This window comes from Uranotaenia lowii, chromosome 3 (genome assembly GCF_029784155.1).
Source record: "Uranotaenia lowii strain MFRU-FL chromosome 3, ASM2978415v1, whole genome shotgun sequence".
Classification (NCBI taxonomy): domain Eukaryota; kingdom Metazoa; phylum Arthropoda; class Insecta; order Diptera; family Culicidae; genus Uranotaenia; species Uranotaenia lowii.
In genome coordinates, this window is record NC_073693.1 from 30965768 (window position 1) to 30987116 (window position 21349).

The 21349-nt window shown below is 28.1% G+C and overlaps 1 protein-coding gene across 8 annotated transcripts in view; it reads right to left on the reverse strand.

Annotated features, from left to right (window-relative positions):
- Positions 1-21349, reverse strand: part of LOC129758136 (calcium-binding protein E63-1) — a 263324-nt gene that overhangs the window by 164124 nt on the left and 77851 nt on the right. The window contains exon 1 of one of the 8 annotated variants that reach the window (XM_055755596.1): positions 2632-3179. The exons of 6 other annotated variants lie outside the window; for them this stretch is intronic. In XM_055755596.1, coding sequence (XP_055611571.1) covers positions 2632-2956 — 325 coding nt within the window. In that variant the 5' untranslated portion in view covers positions 2957-3179. Of the gene's footprint in view, positions 1-2631; positions 3205-21349 lie in introns of those variants that run through there. One more of the 8 variants, XM_055755595.1, reaches the window with a different exon arrangement.

The window sequence follows — 21349 nt, forward strand, 5'->3', positions numbered from 1 at the left end:
AACCTTCTCAATTTTTACCACTTGAAAACAAGAAAAAAATAGATGTACTATAATTTAAATAAAACTAATGATTTATTTTTTGTTGAATAATCGAGTTCTCACTCATACAAACTTGAATAAAAACTACATGAAAGCAAGCAAGTCAGTCAACTCGATTCGAAAATGACTCACTCATGTTAAAATAAATTAAATTTTCGTGGAACGAATAGAAGTAACATACTGATAAATATCGTAATTCTACGTAAACCTCGTGGTTGTGTCTTATGTACAACCTCTCCACCTTTTTTGACACTTTACAGATTTCGAGTTGGAGAATACACTCTTGTCAATCCCGTCATCCATCGGCCTGCCTGCCGGCCTGCCATTTTTCAGGCGTAAAATTTCGACAAAAGGCAGCGGATGGCCTTTCCGTTGACCTGATGGTAACATTGAAGCGCATGGATGGTGACATCGATGAAGACTACTTTGAAGAACTTAAATCAGTTCTCATAAGTTATCAGCAAGAGGTTCCTGATGAGCACAACCAACCACGTTTCTATGGTTGTGGCTCATTGTCGGGAATCGCTTGGTTCCACGCTGCGGATGTTGTCGTGATAACATAATTTTTTTTGAACAACGGTTTCCCAGCTATCGATTTGATAATGATGGATTTTGAAGGAAACTGTGCATAATATTTTTTTCATTTTCTCTTCCGTTGTGAATATCACAAAAACGCGTGAATACTAAAATTTAAAAAAAAAATAGGCCGGTTAGCACTTTTTACAGACAACAAAATGCTGTCAAAGTTTTGTATGTCCGAAGACAAGAAAATAAGCTTTTAACAAAAGAAAGTGTTCCATTTCTAAATGATCTAAGCTTTTTTTTATCGTAGTGACAATCAATAAAACCCATTCAGTTAGGCTTCCGCTTTTCCAAATCCGAATTGCCGGGCCTTACGCTTAACCCCTGCCATCAGATTTTGTACAGCAACCTAGTCCACCTTCTTCACCGCAGAAAGCCAGTTTGCCTTGAACTACTGCTGATCGTCCTTAGCAGTTTTTTATAGTCTTCTTTAGGTTCCGCTTGACAATAGCCCAGTATTTCTCAATTGGGGGGAGCTCTGGCGTGTTGGGAGGGTTCTTGTCCTTGGGAACCACCTGCACGTTGTTGGCGGCGTACCACTCCATGACCTTTTTACCGTAATGGCAAGATGCCAAATCCGGCCAAAACAGTACGGAACAACCGTATTTCTTCAGGAAAGGCAGCAGACGTTTATTCAAACACTCTTTCACGTAAATTTCTTGGTTGACAGTCCCGGAAGCTATGAAAATGCTGCTTTTCAAGCTACAGGTACCAAACCAGATGCTTGCCAAACCAGATATTTCTTCGCGAACTTTGACAGTTTCATGTGCTTGAAAATATCTGCTACCTTTCCCCTTCCTTTTGCCGTATAAAACTCCTGTCCCGGAAGCTGCTTCTAGTCGGCTTTGACGTAGGTTTCGTCGTCCATTACCACGCAGTCAAACTTCGTCAGAATCGTCGTGTACAGCCTCCGGGATCGCGCTTTGGCCGTCGTATTTTGTTTATCATCGCGATTTGGAGTCACTACCGTCTTGTAAGTCGATAGTCCGGCTCGTTTTTTGGCTCGATGCACGATTGTAGACGATACACCCAGCTTATTTGTGGCATCTCGGAGAGAGAGGTTAGGGTTTCGCTTGAAACTACCGGCAACTCTCTTTGTCGTCTCAGCGGCTTCCGGTTTTAGATTTCCCCCCGATCCAGACTTCCTGGCTGTCGACAAATGTTCCCCAAACGCTTTAATTACATTTGTGACGGTTGATTTGGCAACTTTTAGCGATTTTGCGAGCTTTGCGTGCGAGTAGCTCGGATTTTCGCGATGCGCGAGCAAAATTTTGATACGCTACTCTTCTTCCTTGGACGGCATTTTGATAATTGAAGAGTGAATTCCAAAATCAAAATAAGAGCAACATTCTACACACACACTCCTTCAAAATGAGGGGTGTTCAGGTTTTTTAAATGCAAAATTGAAAGAAATACGTCAAGTTGATATTGACTAAATTTTGACCGTATCACCCTTTATGATTACATGCAACTAAAGTTCCATATAAAATGATAAAAGGATTGGACATAGTACACTTTTGACATGCCTACCTTCCTTCTACCCATAACTTCTTACCAAATTAGTAGCAAAATCGATGCATGAATAAAATTAAAGTACTGAAATGTAAAACCACATAAACAGATTACGATGTCCATTAAACAAAAAGCGTAAGTCACTTGCTGGTTATCAGAATAACAACACATAAATGATAGAGAAAAGAAAACACAAAGATCTGATAACAAGTTGGTATTTGAGAATGTACATCGTTAAACCCAACACGCAACGACCAGTCAGCAATCGCATCCCTCTATCCTTCCATCCATCCATCCGACAGACGACAGTACGCCATTGTTTACAGTTCGATAATGTCCATAAACACAACGAATGTTACCAACCATGTTCAAACAGAACCTTTAATTAGGGATGTACATATCGATTAGCCACCTTCGAATGGAACAACTACACAGGAAAACACGACGTTTGTCCAAACAAATGGACTGTTGATTCGATTCGATTCGATGAACACTCACAGAACTTTTCATCCTTCTTGGGGCCAACCTTCTTCTTGACCTTGCGCACGATCCGCCGGATGATGCGTTTCTTCGTCGTTGGTTTCGGTTGTTCCTCGATTTCTGCTGAAGCTATCATCTGGTGAATACCTTCTCCCATTTCCCGTTGCACTGAGATTTCTTCCGGGTCATACTCCCCGCCGGCAGCTTTGGGAGGTGTCCCATCTCGGAGAGCTCTTGCGGACAAGAAATTGCAATCGGTCACCCGACGCAACGCTCCGGGCTGAGCTGGAGGAGGTGAAGGCGAACGCTCAGGGCTTTCTGAGCCAAACGATTCGTCGAACATGGCTATTCACGTGGCTCACAGGGTTCTCCTAGTTTTAGTAAATACAAAGTTCCGATTTACACTTAACCGGAAACACTCGAAAAAACAACACTACAAATAAAAACACAGCACTTGACGCAAAGTTTGGACTGCAGCAGTGGAGGATACGGAACTGTGATTGCTGACGGGCGTCGTTGTTGGCAGATACAATAATTTTTCACAAGTTTAGTTTCTTATCTTATTTTGGTTTGGTTGCTCTACGTTGTCGACGCTGTAAGGTTGCTGATTAGATGACATTGGTCTAGAACTTCAGAGAGCTAGAGAGGTAAATGGCATTTCTGCGTTTCGGTCGGACGTTATCTTGAAGCTCTATGATAAGGTCATTCGATGTAGGCCTCCGGAATAATTGAAATCCCGGGCGCTAAGATTTGATGACGTTTTTTTTTTCAACAATTTTAGATTCTTTGATTATTTTTTGGATCCAAAACCCAGATTCAGTATCCAGGTTTTGACTACATAATCAGAATTAACTTAAACCAATAGGTTAGATAGGGATTAAATTAAGATATTTCAGAAAAAAAATTATAACTCCATAAAACAGTCCCCCTTATTCTGCGACGCGCGTGAGGTGACGATAGTCGATTCGAGTCGGAGTCACGTGAGTCTTGCCACCTTATTCCCGAATCCGATGTGACAGAGCATACGATCTGTCACTCACGGTGACTACTAGATTAGGATAAGAACTCAAAAAGTTCATTCTTAAAGACGTTTCTCACCTAAATCGACTACTGGAATCAGGTGACTCGACTATCGTCACCTCACGCGCGGCGCAGAATAAGGGGGAGTGATTTTTTGCAGGCGTTCTTTAAATTTTGAGTTTTTATATTAGATTGGAGAATAAGTTCGTAGCGTTTTTAAATTTTATTGTGTTCACAACGAAAAGTTTTCTGGTAAAACGAAAACATCAATTTGATAGATTTAAATTTTCTATACAAAACTATTATTTGTATTTTGAAATGAGTCAGTTTTTTTTTATTATCTTACTAGCTGTCCCGGTGTGCTTTGCTATACCTTCAAGAAATCAATAAATTGTGTGAAAATAATTTCTTTAAGAATAAATTTTCGATTTCTTAAAAATGAGAGCTTTCACATCAAATTATTATTGGAATACAAAGAAAATTAGATATTCTGAAATGATTTTTTTAAAAACTTGGTCTGAAATTGTTTTTCAATAATTTAAATCTGATATCAAGAATTATTTTTTATTTGCCTTTCTCCCCTGAATTGTGAGGAGAGTCCACGAACTGCCATAACAACATTTTTCGTAAACAAATAACATCACATTTCACATATGGCTCCATTTACTTGATAAGATTCCGAGGTAAACATACTTTTCTTCTTCCCGTTTCTCCTATGAATGAGGGGTCTTGAATCTTAAAAAACCTCTCATGTAAAATACAGTTTATGTTTCTTAAAAAGTTTCAAAAACTATGCGACAAAACCTCCCCCATTCCCGGCTCTGTACTGTATGGAATCTCTCCTTGGAAAAATAAAAATATTTTTCGTACTCGAATACTTTTTCTTTCAAATTTGGTCCCATTTGTTGGATAAGTTCCCAAGTTATGTAAAAAAATTGTGGAACTCCTTTTTCCCCTCCTCTTATCTTTTTTTTAATAACTATAGAATAATTTCTCGTTTCCTTTATACTCTCCTATGTAAAATTAATTTGAATTTATTTGATGAGCTCTTGAATTTATCTAAATTCTAAACAAACGTATGGCACCTCTTTTCTCTCCCTGAGGGAACCAAATCATCATTTTTTTTCATTTATATACTCCCCTTCCTATCGAATCAGTGAAAGGATGAAGTAGCCATAAACAATCATAGAAAAAAAAATCTACTCTATTTGGTAAATCAAACAAAAAGAAACAAATTGTATTGTATTTTTTTTTATTTATGTCTCCAAAACGTTATTTTTTTAGCTTTATAAAAAAAATCATAGAAGGTTTTTTGCAAGGCTTAAATATGGTTTAAAATCTGTTAGTAAAAATTTTAATGAAAAAAATTTGTGTTTCAATTTTTTTTCTTCATTTTTGTAGAGTTATTTCTGGATTTTGATAAATGGATATGGCAAGGATATTTCCCGGATTTTTGGTTGTCAATTTTGAAATCACTTTATATCACATGTTAAAATTGATGAATATAGACCACAAGTTGATCAATTTCAATTGTTTTTTAATAACTTTAAATTATTTGACTCATTTTTTATGAGGTTTGTTTGATTATTCTTTTTTTTTTAATTTTTGTTTGATTACTTTTTCAATTTTAGAAAAAAAAATCATTTAAAATTCACTTTTGGTGAAATTCTTGTATACTTTTGGTTAAATTTTTGAGCAATTGTTATTTATTTTCAAAATCTATAGACCTTATTCCAGCGTGACGTTACAACGTTTGCAAAACAATTTTTTGGTATATTGTTTGTGTTTCAATTTTTTTTCTTCATTTTTGTAGAGTTATTTCTGGATTTTGATAAAAGGATATGGCAAGGATATTTCCCGGATCTTTGGTCGTCAATTTTGAAATCAAATGCCCGAATTTTTCCAGGTTTTATATAAAATTTGCCGCATTTGTCCGGCCCGAATACGTGCTGAAAAAATTCTGGCAACCTTAAGCATATCGTATCTCCTACTCCAGAGAATGACCGGCTACTACAGATGCTTGAAAACTTCCCATTCGAGCTCGGCACAACTTGCAGAGCAGATTGAAATCTATTGAAAATATTTTACCTTTTCCAAAAAGTGAGCCATTCGCTGTGAATACAGCAAAGTCCAAAAACACTACGATCTTATTCCCCAGCTCAATAGTTCGAAATTGACAAAGATGTGAATTGACGTGGATACTGATAAGGAATCAAAATGAAACAAATCAGAGTTTGCATTTTCCAATCATACCGTTTTTTTTTCAAGTTCAAGCTTGTTTTTTGTTATCGTTCAATTTGTATCAACAGTTCAAGTTTTGTTATTATCACGGGAATTTGATCATTATCACTTTCTTTTGTTGCACTCGTACTATTACTTGAAAAAGTGCAATCAACGGGAAGTGTTATTTTATTTGTTAAAATTTTGATACTGATTGATACTTTTTTCCAAACTAGACTAAGTTGATGCTAAACGGGTACTTTAGTTTTCTATTTTTAAAATTTATCCACATTTTCACTTCAATTCAAACATTGTAACATTGTATATTTACTAGTAGATGAAAAATTTATTGGCTTAATCCTTCACTTCATTGATGCGGACCTGCGGACGATAAACAGATAAAATAAAAAAATTAAAACAGCGTGCTTTATGTGAATTTAATAATAAGTTTATTAGAAAAAAATGTGTTTTTGTTTCATATTTTGAGGAATTTAATATCAAAATTAGCTTAATGAATTTGTTCATGCACAAAACTTTTTATGTGTGTGTCTTTTTTAATTTTTGTGAATTTTTTCACTCTGTGCAATAGAGGCTTGCCAGATTGTCCGGTTTTACTCGAACTTGCCTGGATATTTGATACAAAATTTGGAAAAAAAACTCAGTCTGATCTGGTTGCCCAGATTTCGTTAAAAAAACAAACGAAAAAGTGAAACTGAGTTATTGATTTTTTTTATGTTTGCATCAAAAAACGTAACTTTTTGAGCAAGTTTTATCATAATAATCATGAATCGTATTTTTGATGCCTGAAATTCGATTTAAAACTGCTGGTGTGTTTCGATGAAAAAAAAAGTTCAATGTTTTCTTCTTGACTTTTGTTGAATTATTCCTGAATTTTGACCAAGTTTGCCCAGATATCACCCGGATTTTGAGTTGAACATCATGGTGTCAAATGCCCTGATTTTCAACTTATTTTTTGATAAAAATAGTCGGTTCCGTGGCGGGAAAAATCTAGGCAACTTCATTGTCAAACGTATTTATTTTTATCCTACTAATTTTTTTTTGTGTAATTTTGAGTGATTTGGATATAAATTTTTAGTGTTGTGTTTAGTTATTTGTTTAGAAATTTTGTATCAATTTCTGTGCTATTTAAATGCAATTGAACAGTATTGTTTATCGTCAACGCCTGCTTTAATGGGGTTTGTTTTTCCCTGCCTACAAAAGGTATAAAATAAAGGGTTCGCGTTTGACTCGGTTTCAGTTTCGGTTTGCACGTCAAGCTGTACGGAGTTCGCTGTTCTTCGATCGGCGTTTGGACTCCTCCAGTGGTAATCCTCCACCGATATCGACTACCAGTTCTGTTCAGTATCAAGTGCAGCAGCAAGTTGCGGAGACAACCAGTAGCGGACACCATATTGCATCTTACATGTCACTCTGTTGTGTTGTGCACAACACTTAAAAATAGACACCTGTATTACCGATTCTAGAGCATGAAGTTTCTGTGATTATTTTTAATGTCATTTTTTGTCACTTTTTGTCATTTTTTGTCATTTTTGTCATTTTTGTAATTTTTGTCGTTTTTATCATTTTTGTCATTTTTGTCATTTTTGTCATTTTTGTCATTTTTGTCATTTTTGTCATTTTTGTCATTTTTGTCATTTTTGTCATTTTTGTCATTTTTGTCGTTTTTGTCATTTTTTTTCTATTTTGTCATTTTTGTCATTTTTGTCATTTTTGTCATTTTTGTCATTTTTGTCATTTTTGTCATTTTTGTCATTTTTGTCATTTTTGTCATTTTTGTCATTTTTGTCATTTTTGTCATTTTTGTCATTTTTGTCATTTTTGTCATTTTTGTCATTTTTGTCATTTTTGTCATTTTTGTCATTTTTGTCATTTTTGTCATTTTTGTCATTTTTGTCATTTTTGTCATTTTTGTCATTTTTGTCATTTTTGTCATTTTTGTCATTTTTGTCATTTTTGTCATTTTTGTCATTTTTGTCATTTTTGTCATTTTTGTCATTTTTGTCATTTTTGTCATTTTTGTCATTTTTGTCATTTTTGTCATTTTTGTCATTTTTGTCATTTTTGTCATTTTTGTCATTTTTGTCATTTTTGTCATTTTTGTCATTTTTGTCATTTTTGTCATTTTTGTCATTTTTGTCATTTTTGTCATTTTTGTCATTTTTGTCATTTTTGTCATTTTTGTCATTTTTGTCATTTTTGTCATTTTTGTCATTTTTGTCATTTTTGTCATTTTTGTCATTTTTGTCATTTTTGTCATTTTTGTCATTTTTGTCATTTTTGTCATTTTTGTCATTTTTGTCATTTTTGTCATTTTTGTCATTTTTGTCATTTTTGTCATTTTTGTCATTTTTGTCATTTTTGTCATTTTTGTCATTTTTGTCATTTTTGTCATTTTTGTCATTTTTGTCATTTTTGTCATTTTTGTCATTTTTGTCATTTTTGTCATTTTTGTCATTTTTGTCATTTTTGTCATTTTTGTCATTTTTGTCATTTTTGTCATTTTTGTCATTTTTGTCATTTTTGTCATTTTTGTCATTTTTGTCATTTTTGTCATTTTTGTCATTTTTGTCATTTTTGTCATTTTTGTCATTTTTGTCATTTTTGTCATTTTTGTCATTTTTGTCATTTTTGTCATTTTTGTCATTTTTGTCATTTTTGTCATTTTTGTCATTTTTGTCATTTTTGTCATTTTTGTCATTTTTGTCATTTTTGTCATTTTTGTCATTTTTGTCATTTTTGTCATTTTTGTCATTTTTGTCATTTTTGTCATTTTTGTCATTTTTGTCATTTTTGTCATTTTTGTCATTTTTGTCATTTTTGTCATTTTTGTCATTTTTGTCATTTTTGTCATTTTTGTCATTTTTGTCATTTTTGTCATTTTTGTCATTTTTGTCATTTTTGTCATTTTTGTCATTTTTGTCATTTTTGTCATTTTTGTCATTTTTGTCATTTTTGTCATTTTTGTCATTTTTGTCATTTTTGTCATTTTTGTCATTTTTGTCATTTTTGTCATTTTTGTCATTTTTGTCATTTTTGTCATTTTTGTCATTTTTGTCATTTTTGTCATTTTTGTCATTTTTGTCATTTTTGTCATTTTTGTCATTTTTGTCATTTTTGTCATTTTTGTCATTTTTGTCATTTTTGTCATTTTTGTCATTTTTGTCATTTTTGTCATTTTTGTCATTTTTGTCATTTTTGTCATTTTTGTCAATTTTGTCAATTTTGTCAATTATGCCAATTTTGTCAATTTTGTCAATTTTGTCAATTTTGTCAATTTTGTCAATTTTGTCAATTTTGTCAATTTTGTCAATTTTGTCAATTTTGTCAATTTTGTCAATTTTGTCAATTTTGTCAATTTTGTCAATTTTGTCAATTTTGTCAATTTTGTCAATTTTGTCAATTTTGTCAATTTTGTCAATTTTGTCAATTTTGTCAATTTTGTCAATTTTGTCAATTTTGTCAATTTTGTCAATTTTGTCAATTTTGTCAATTTTGTCAATTTTGTCAATTTTGTCAATTTTGTCAATTTTGTCAATTTTGTCAATTTTGTCAATTTTGTCAATTTTGTCAATTTTGTCAATTTTGTCAATTTTGTCAATTTTGTCAATTTTGTCAATTTTGTCAATTTTGTCAATTTTGTCAATTTTGTCAATTTTGTCAATTTTTTTAATTTTGTCAATTTTGTCAATTTTGTCAATTTTGTCAATTTTGTCAATTTTGTCAACTTTGTCATTTTTTTTAAAATAAGCCTTTGTTTTTTTCTTATTTATTTTGTCATTTCATTTCTGCCATTTGTTATGTTCCTATTTCTTTTTTTTTTTGTGAAAGTGACATCATAATTTTACTTTATGGCTAAACATGTTTATTTGCAGTGTTCTTCAATAAAAATGATTTTTTTTCAAAACAGTTTGACTTCTCCTTCGCCACAAATGAGCATGTACCATAAATTTGAACCATCCATTCATGGATTAAGTAGGAAACCCACGCTTGGGCATACCTATATGACATTTAAATGTCCAAGTCGAATAAGTACAGCAGAGAGGGAATCCTGCTTGGCCCATAAATCAAACAGGAACATGTTTCGCCGTGGCTTGGATCTGGCGTCGTGGCGCGGCACTTTCGGTTCGGTATGTCGGGAAAGCCATTAGTCTAACCACACCGTTTGCCCGTTCGAAATGCCAGCGAAATCAACCATCACACCGACTAATAAATACATGCATATATTCCTCGGCGGAAGACATTGGGTATGTGCAAAATATTTCCCCTGTTAAAAGCTGCAAGCAGCCAATATTGATGTTGAGGATGACGACGTCGAAGAACTGTGCCCGATAACCCCCTCCAAGGTCACAACAAAAGCCCCATAAAAATGGTCCCAGTAGTGGCTCCAGAAGGGATGCGGAAGGAACGGTTTATTTTCTTATTTCTTTTTTTCTCTGATCACTGATGTAATGGAATCATGATATTTTTTCTACTTTCAAACGTTTTATCTCTTTTCCGGTGGCCTGGGAGAACCACGGTAATAATAATATCAGATAGTACATTATAAATTGATGCGGTAAAGGTTTTTAATATTTCAATTCCTTGAAGTTTGTTTTAAAAAATCAATACAAAACTTTAACTATTTTTACTTTTCCTTTCATGGGTAGGCTACTAATGAGAAGCAAAACAAAAAAGTTCACTACAAAGAAACAAATTATGAAACCTAGAACATTATCATTGCCGATACCTTGAATTTAATGCTTTACGATTCAGCTGATTTGCTGTTTTATCCGGCTAGGTGAGCCGGTTATAATGTTTCCAACAAATTCAGCCCTTTCTGATACTCCGTGGTGGTTTGACCTTGAGATTCGTGATTGCACTCGCCTACGCCGGATTTCCACAGCTAGTACCTATGTAGCCAGTAATCAGCGAGGAGTGCAAACTGAGGGTAATCAAATCGAGGCTAATGTTTTTCGCAGCTGCGTTTATTTAAGTTTTCCGGCTCAGTTGTTATTCGAGTGGCTCCAGAGAGAGGGATCGCTGGGTTTTCTGAAATTATGTTCAATAGTAAGTTGAACTGAACCCTTTCGAAACCAATCGAAAGGTGAAATTGCATTCAAGTTCAATTGAGCAAATCAAAGTTAAAGTTGATTGGTGATCAGATAAGTGATTATTCTTTTATTTGTTTTGTGTTTGTATTTACCGCCAGTAATCCTGTTCTTGTTGCCGTTTTTCAAGTTAGAGATTCTTTTTAATATCAAGATTTTAATAAGGTTATATCTTTTCGAAGTTTTTTGATTTTCCTTTTTCTTCAAATAAACAAATCGATTAATTCAATTCTTGAAATGTAGATATGATTGAACAACTTCAACAAAATTATGTAAAGACTATACAACAATCATACAAAGATCATAAAAAATATAGAAAAATGATACGAAATTGTATAGAGTGTAAAACATTGTATAAAAATTTCTTTTACATTAAACAAAAACTAAACCATAAAAATTATACAAAACTATTTCAACAATTTAACCAAGATTATACCAAAATTATACAAAAATTCTGCAATCATTCAAACGATACAAAATAACACACAGATGATATAAAATTTTTACAAACATTGTACAAGAATTATAAAAAAAACAAAAACAATTACGAAAATTATTTTTAAAAAATACAGAAGTTCAACTGTACAAAAAACTAAACAAAAATTATACATAAAGTATACAAAAATTGAATAAATACTGTTAAAAAAATTTTAAAATTAATTTAAAAGTTTTAAAAAAATTGTAAAAAAATATGAAAGAAACCTTAACAAAAAATTTAGAAAAAAATACAAAAGCTATAGGTATCAAAAATTGACTAACAAAATAACAAAAAAAATTGTTCATAAATTACACAATATTCCTCAATGAAAAAAATCTACAAAAAAAATTACTATGACCCATTCCAAGCGCCCCTCAACTGGAGAACCGATTTTCATTTTTCATTATTCAAAAATAATTTTCATTATTCAAAAATTATTCTTTATGTGAAACATAAATTTGTCAAAAAACTGACTATATTAACAAAATCATTGCAAAATGACAAAAATGACAAAAATGACAAAAATGACAAAAATGACAAAAATGACAAAAATGACAAAAATGACAAAAATGACAAAAATGACAAAAATGACAAAAATGACAAAAATGACAAAAATGACAAAAATGACAAAAATGACAAAAATGACAAAAATGACAAAAATGACAAAAATGACAAAAATGACAAAAATGACAAAAATGACAAAAATGACAAAAATGACAAAAATGACAAAAATGACAAAAATGACAAAAATGACAAAAATGACAAAAATGACAAAAATGACAAAAATGACAAAAATGACAAAAATGACAAAAATGACAAAAATGACAAAAATGACAAAAATGACAAAAATGACAAAAATGACAAAAATGACAAAAATGACAAAAATGACAAAAATGACAAAAATGACAAAAATGACAAAAATGACAAAAATGACAAAAATGACAAAAATGACAAAAATGACAAAAATGACAAAAATGACAAAAATGACAAAAATGACAAAAATGACAAAAATGACAAAAATGACAAAAATGACAAAAATGACAAAAATGACAAAAATGACAAAAATGACAAAAATGACAAAAATGACAAAAATGACAAAAATGACAAAAATGACAAAAATGACAAAAATGACAAAAATGACAAAAATGACAAAAATGACAAAAATGACAAAAATGACAAAAATGACAAAAATGACAAAAATGACAAAAATGACAAAAATGACAAAAATGACAAAAATGACAAAAATGACAAAAATGACAAAAATGACAAAAATGACAAAAATGACAAAAATGACAAAAATGACAAAAATGACAAAAATGACAAAAATGACAAAAATGACAAAAATGACAAAAATGACAAAAATGACAAAAATGACAAAAATGACAAAAATGACAAAAATGACAAAAGTGACAAAAATGACAAAAGTGACAAAAATGACAAAAATGACAAAAATGACAAAAATGACAAAAATGACAAAAATGACAAAAATGACAAAAATGACAAAAATGACAAAAATGACAAAAATGACAAAAATGACAAAAATGACAAAAATGACAAAAATGACAAAAATGACAAAAATGACAAAAATGACAAAAATGACAAAAATGACAAAAATGACAAAAATGACAAAAATGACAAAAATGACAAAAATGACAAAAATGACAAAAATGACAAAAATGACAAAAATGACAAAAATGACAAAAATGACAAAAATGACAAAAATGACAAAAATGACAAAAATGACAAAAATGACAAAAATGACAAAAATGTCAAAAATGACAAAAATGACAAAAATGACAAAAATGACAAAAATGACAAAAATGACAAAAATGACAAAAATGACAAAAATGACAAAAATGACAAAAATGACAAAAATGACAAAAATGACAAAAATGACAAAAATGACAAAAATGACAAAAATGACAAAAATGACAAAAATGACAAAAATGACAAAAATGACAAAAATGACAAAAATGACAAAAATGACAAAAATGACAAAAATGACAAAAATGACAAAAATGACAAAAATGACAAAAATGACAAAAATGACAAAAATGACAAAAATGACAAAAATGACAAAAATGACAAAAATGACAAAAATGACAAAAATGACAAAATGACAAAAATGACAAAAATGACAAAAATGACAAAAATGACAAAAATGACAAAAATGACAAAAATGACAAAAATGACAAAAATGACAAAAATGACAAAAATGACAAAAATGACAAAAATGACAAAAATGACAAAAATGACAAAAATGACAAAAATGACAAAAATGACAAAAATGACAAAAATGACAAAAATGACAAAAATGACAAAAATGACAAAAATGACAAAAATGACAAAAATGACAAAAATGACAAAAATGACAAAAATGACAAAAATGACAAAAATGACAAAAATGACAAAAATGACAAAAATGACAAAAATGACAAAAATGACAAAAATGACAAAAATGACAAAAATGACAAAAATGACAAAAATGACAAAAATGACAAAAATGACAAAAATGACAAAAATGACAAAAATGACAAAATGACAAAAATGACAAAAATGACAAAAATGACAAAAATGACAAAAATGACAAAAATGACAAAATGACAAAAATGACAAAAATGACAAAAATGACAAAAATGACAAAAATGACAAAAATGACAAAAATGACAAAAATGACAAAAATGACAAAAATGACAAAAATGACAAAAATGACAAAAATGACAAAAATGACAAAAATGACAAAAATGACAAAAATGACAAAAATGACAAAAATGACAAAAATGACAAAAATGACAAAAATGACAAAAATGACAAAAATGACAAAAATGACAAAAATGACAAAAATGACAAAATGACAAAAATGACAAAAATGACAAAAATGACAAAAATGACAAAAATGACAAAAATGACAAAAATGACAAAAATGACAAAAATGACAAAAATGACAAAATGACAAAAATGACAAAAATGACAAAAATGACAAAAATGACAAAAATGACAAAAATGACAAAAATGACAAAAATGACAAAAATGACAAAAATGACAAAAATGACAAAAATGACAAAAATGACAAAAATGACAAAAATGACAAAAATGACAAAAATGACAAAAATGACAAAAATGACAAAAATGACAAAAATGACAAAAATGACAAAAATGACAAAAATGACAAAAATGACAAAAATGACAAAAATGACAAAAATGACAAAAATGACAAAAATGACAAAAATGACAAAAATGACAAAAATGACAAAAATGACAAAAATGACAAAAATGACAAAAATGACAAAAATGACAAAAATGACAAAAATGACAAAAATGACAAAAATGACAAAAATGACAAAAATGACAAAAATGACAAAAATGACAAAAATGACAAAAATGACAAAAATGACAAAAATGACAAAAATGACAAAAATGACAAAAATGACAAAATGACAAAAATGACAAAAATGACAAAAATGACAAAAATGACAAAAATGACAAAAATGACAAAAATGACAAAAATGACAAAAATGACAAAAATGACAAAAATGACAAAAATGACAAAAATGACAAAAATGACAAAAATGACAAAAATGACAAAAATGACAAAAATGACAAAAATGACAAAAATGACAAAAAATGACAAAAATGACAAAAATGACAAAAATGACAAAAATGACAAAAATGACAAAAATGACAAAAATGACAAAAATGACAAAAATGACAAAAATGACAAAAATGACAAAAATGACAAAAATGACAAAAATGACAAAAATGACAAAAATGACAAAAATGACAAAAATGACAAAAATGACAAAAATGACAAAAATGACAAAAATGACAAAAATGACAAAAATGACAAAAATGACAAAAATGACAAAAATGACAAAAATGACAAAAATGACAAAAATGACAAAAATGACAAAAATGACAAAAATGACAAAAATGACAAAAATGACAAAAATGACAAAAATGACAAAAATGACAAAAATGACAAAAATGACAAAAATGACAAAAATGACAAAAATGACAAAAATGACAAAAATGACAAAAATGACAAAAATGACAAAAATGACAAAAATGACAAAAATGACAAAAATGACAAAAATGACAAAAATGACAAAAATGACAAAAATGACAAAAATGACAAAAATGACAAAAATGACAAAAATGACAAAAATGACAAAAATGACAAAAATGACAAAAATGACAAAAATGACAAAAATGACAAAAATGACAAAAATGACAAAAATGACAAAATGACAAAAATGACAAAAATGACAAAAATGACAAAAATGACAAAAATGACAAAAATGACAAAAATGACAAAAATGACAAAATGACAAAAATGACAAAAATGACAAAAATGACAAAAATGACAAAAATGACAAAAATGACAAAAATGACAAAAATGACAAAAATGACAAAAATGACAAAAATGACAAAAATGACAAAAATGACAAAAATGACAAAAATGACAAAAATGACAAAAATGACAAAAATGACAAAAATGACAAAAATGACAAAAATGACAAAAATGACAAAAATGACATAAATGGAAAAAAATGGCAAAAATGACAAAAATGACAAAAATGACAAAAATGACAAAAATGACAAAAATGACAAAAATGACAAAAATGACAAAAATGACAAAAATGACAAAAATGACAAAAATGACAAAAATGACAAAAATGACAAAAATGACAAAAATGACAAAAATGACAAAAATGACAAAAATGACAAAAATGACAAAAATGACAAAAATGACAAAAATGACAAAAATGACAAAAATGACAAAAATGACAAAAATGACAAAAATGACAAAAATGACAAAAATGACAAAAATGACAAAAATGACAAAAATGACAAAAATGACAAAAATGACAAAAATGACAAAAATGACAAAAATGACAAAAATGACAAAAATGACAAAAATGACAAAAATGACAAAAATGACAAAAATGACAAAAATGACAAAAATGACAAAAATGACAAAAATGACAAAAATGACAAAAATGACAAAAATGACAAAAATGACAAAAATGACATAAATGGAAAAAAACGGCAAAAATGACAAAAATGACAAAAATGACAAAAATGACAAAAATGACAAAAATGACAAAAATGACAAAAATGACAAAAATGACAAAAATGACAAAAATGACAAAAATGACAAAAATGACAAAAATGACAAAAATGACAAAAATGACAAAAATGACAAAAATGACAAAAATGACAAAAATGACAAAAATGACAAAAATGACAAAAATGACAAAAATGACAAAAATGACAAAAATGACAAAAATGACATAAATGGAAAAAAAATGGCAAAAATGACAAAAATGACAAAAATGACAAAAATGACAAAAATGACAAAAATGACAAAAATGACAAAAATGACAAAAATGACAAAAATGACAAAAATGACAAAAATGACAAAAATGACAAAAATGACAAAAATGACAAAAATGACAAAAATGACAAAAATGACAAAAATGACAAAAATGACAAAAATGACAAAAATGACAAAAATGACAAAAATGACAAAAATGACAAAAATGACAAAAATGACAAAAATGACAAAAATGACAAAAATGACAAAAATGACAAAAATGACAAAAATGACAAAAATGACAAAAATGACAAAAATGACAAAAATGACAAAAATGACAAAAATGACAAAAATGACAAAAATGACAAAAATGACAAAAATGACAAAAATGACAAAAATGACAAAAATGACAAAAATGACAAAAATGACAAAAATGACAAAAATGACAAAAATGACAAAAATGACAAAAATGACAAAAATGACAAAAATGACAAAAATGACAAAAATGACAAAAATGACAAAAATGACAAAAATGACAAAAATGACAAAAATGACAAAAATGACAAAAATGACAAAAATGACAAAAATGACAAAAATGACAAAAATGACAAAAATGACAAAAATGACAAAAATGACAAAAATGACAAAAATGACAAAAATGACAAAAATGACAAAAATGACAAAAATGACAAAAATGACAAAAATGACAAAAATGACAAAAATGACAAAAATGACAAAAATGACAAAAATGACAAAAATGACAAAAATGACAAAAATGACATAAATGGAAAAAAATGGCAAAAATGACAAAAATGACAAAAATGACAAAAATGACAAAAATGACAAAAATGACAAAAATGACAAAAATGACAAAAATGACAAAAATGACAAAAATGACAAAAATGACAAAAATGACAAAAATGACAAAAATGACAAAAATGACAAAAATGACAAAAATGACAAAAATGACAAAAATGACAAAAATGACAAAAATGACAAAAATGACAAAAATGACAAAAATGACAAAAATGACAAAAATGACAAAAATGACAAAAATGACAAAAATGACAAAAATGACAAAAATGACAAAAATGACAAAAATGACAAAAATGACAAAAATGACAAAAATGACAAAAATGACAAAAATGACAAAAATGACAAAAATGACAAAAATGACAAAAATGACAAAAATGACAAAAATGACAAAAATGACAAAAATGACAAAAATGACAAAAATGACAAAAATGACAAAAATGACAAAAATGACAAAAATGACATAAATGGAAAAAAACGGCAAAAATGACAAAAATGACAAAAATGACAAAAATGACAAAAATGACAAAAATGACAAAAATGACAAAAATGACAAAAATGACAAAAATGACAAAAATGACAAAAATGACAAAAATGACAAAAATGACAAAAATGACAAAAATGACAAAAATGACAAAAATGACAAAAATGACAAAAATGACAAAAATGACAAAAATGACAAAAATGACAAAAATGACAAAAATGACAAAAATGACAAAAATGACAAAAATGACAAAAATGACATAAATGGAAAAAAAATGGCAAAAATGACAAAAATGACAAAAATGACAAAAATGACAAAAATGACAAAAATGACAAAAATGACAAAAATGACAAAAATGACAAAAATGACAAAATGACAAAAATGACAAAAATGACAAAAATGACAAAAATGACAAAAATGACAAAAATGACAAAAATGACAAAAATGACAAAAATGACAAAAATGACAAAAATGACAAAAATGACAAAAATGACAAAAATGACAAAAATGACAAAAATGACAAAAATGACAAAAATGACAAAAATGACAAAAATGACAAAAATGACAAAAATGACAAAAATGACAAAAATGACAAAAATGACAAAAATGACAAAAATGACAAAAATGACAAAAATGACAAAAATGACAAAAATGACAAAAATGACAAAAATGACAAAAATGACAAAAATGACAAAAATGACAAAAATGACAAAAATGACTAAAATGACAAAAATGACTAAAATGACAAAAATGACAAAAATGACAAAAATGACAAAAATGACAAAAATGACAAAAATGACAAAAATGACAAAAATGACAAAAATGACAAAAATGACAAAAATGACAAAAATGACAAAAATGACAAAAATGACAAAAATGACAAAAATGACAAAAATGACAAAAATGACAAAAATGACAAAAATGACAAAAATGACAAAAATGACAAAAATGACAAAAATGACAAAAATGACAAAAATGACAAAAATGACAAAAATGACAAAAATGACAAAAATGACAAAAATGACAAAAATGACAAAAATGACAAAAATGACAAAAATGACAAAAATGACAAAAATGACAAAAATGACAAAAATGACAAAAATGACAAAAATGACAAAAATGACAAAATGACAAAAATGACAAAAATGACAAAAATGACAAAATGACAAAAATGACAAAAAAGACAAAAATGACAAAAATGACAAAAATGACAAAAATGACAAAAATGACATAAATGACAAAAATGACAAAAATGACAAAAATGACAAAAATGACAAAAATGACAAAAATGACAAAAATGACAAAAATGACAAAAATGACAAAAATGACAAAAATGACAAAAATGACAAAAATGACAAAAATGACAAAAATGACAAAAATGACAAAAATGACAAAAATGACAAAAATGACAAAAATGACAAAAATGACAAAAAAATGACAAAAATGACAAAAATGACAAAAATGACAAAAATGACAAAAATGACAAAAATGACAAAAATGACAAAAATGACAAAAATGACAAAAATGACAAAAATGACAAAAATGACAAAAATGACAAAAATGACAAAAATGACAAAAATGACAAAAATGACAAAAATGACAAAAATGACAAAAATGACAAAAATGACAAAAATGACAAAAATGACAAAATGACAAAAATGACAAAAATGACAAAAATGACAAAAATGACAAAAATGACAAAAATGACAAAAATGACAAAAATGACAAAAATGACAAAAATGACAAAAATGACAAAAATGACAAAAATGACAAAAATGACAAAAATGACAAAAATGACAAAAATGACAAAAATGACAAAAATGACAAAAATGACAAAAATGACAAAAATGACAAAAATGACAAAAATGACAAAAATGACAAAAATGACAAAAATGACAAAAATGACAAAAATGACAAAAATGACAAAAATGACAAAAATGACAAAAATGACAAAATGACAAAAATGACAAAATGACAAAAATGACAAAAATGACAAAAATGACAAAAATGACAAAAATGACAAAAATGACAAAAATGACAAAAATGACAAAAATGACAAAAATGACAAAAATGACAAAAATGACAAAAATGACAAAATGACAAAAATGACAAAAATGACAAAAATGACAAAAATGACAAAAATGACAAAAATGACAAAAATGACAAAAATGACAAAAATGACAAAAATGACAAAAATGACAAAAATGACAAAAATGACAAAAATGACAAAAATGACAAAAATGACAAAAATGACAAAAATGACAAAAATGACAAAAATGACAAAAATGACAAAAATGACAAAAATGACAAAAATGACAAAAATGACAAAAATGACAAAAATGACAAAAATGACAAAAATGACAAAAATGACAAAAATGACAAAAATGACAAAAATGACAAAAATGACAAAAATGACAAAATGACAAAATGACAAAAATGACAAAAATGACAAAAATGACAAAAATGACAAAAATGACAAAAATGACAAAAATGACAAAAATGACAAAAATGACAAAAATGACAAAAATGACAAAAATGACAAAAATGACAAAATGACAAAAATGACAAAAATGACAAAAATGACAAAAATGACAAAAATGACAAAAATGACAAAAATGACAAAAATGACAAAAATGACAAAAATGACAAAAATGACTAAAATGACAAAAATGACTAAAATGACAAAAATGACAAAAATGACAAAAATGACAAAAATGACAAAAATGACAAAAATGACAAAAATGACAAAAATGACAAAAATGACAAAAATGACAAAAATGACAAAAATGACAAAAATGACAAAAATGACAAAAATGACAAAAATGACAAAAATGACAAAAATGACAAAAATGACAAAAATGACAAAAATGACAAAAATGACAAAAATGACAAAAATGACAAAAATGACAAAAATGACAAAAATGACAAAAATGACAAAAATGACAAAAATGACAAAAATGACAAAAATGACAAAAATGACAAAAATTACAAAAATTACAAAAATTACAAAAATGACAAAAATGACAAAAATGACAAAAATGACAAAAATGACAAAAATGACAAAAATGACAAAAATGACAAAAATGACAAAAATGACAAAAATGACAAAAATGACAAAAATGACAAAAATGACAAAAATGACAAAAATGACAAAATGACAAAAATGACAAAAATGACAAAAATGACAAAAATGACAAAAATGACAAAAATGACAAAAATGACAAAAATGACAAAAATGACAAAAATGACAAAAATGACAAAAATGACAAAAATGACAAAAATGACAAAAATGACAA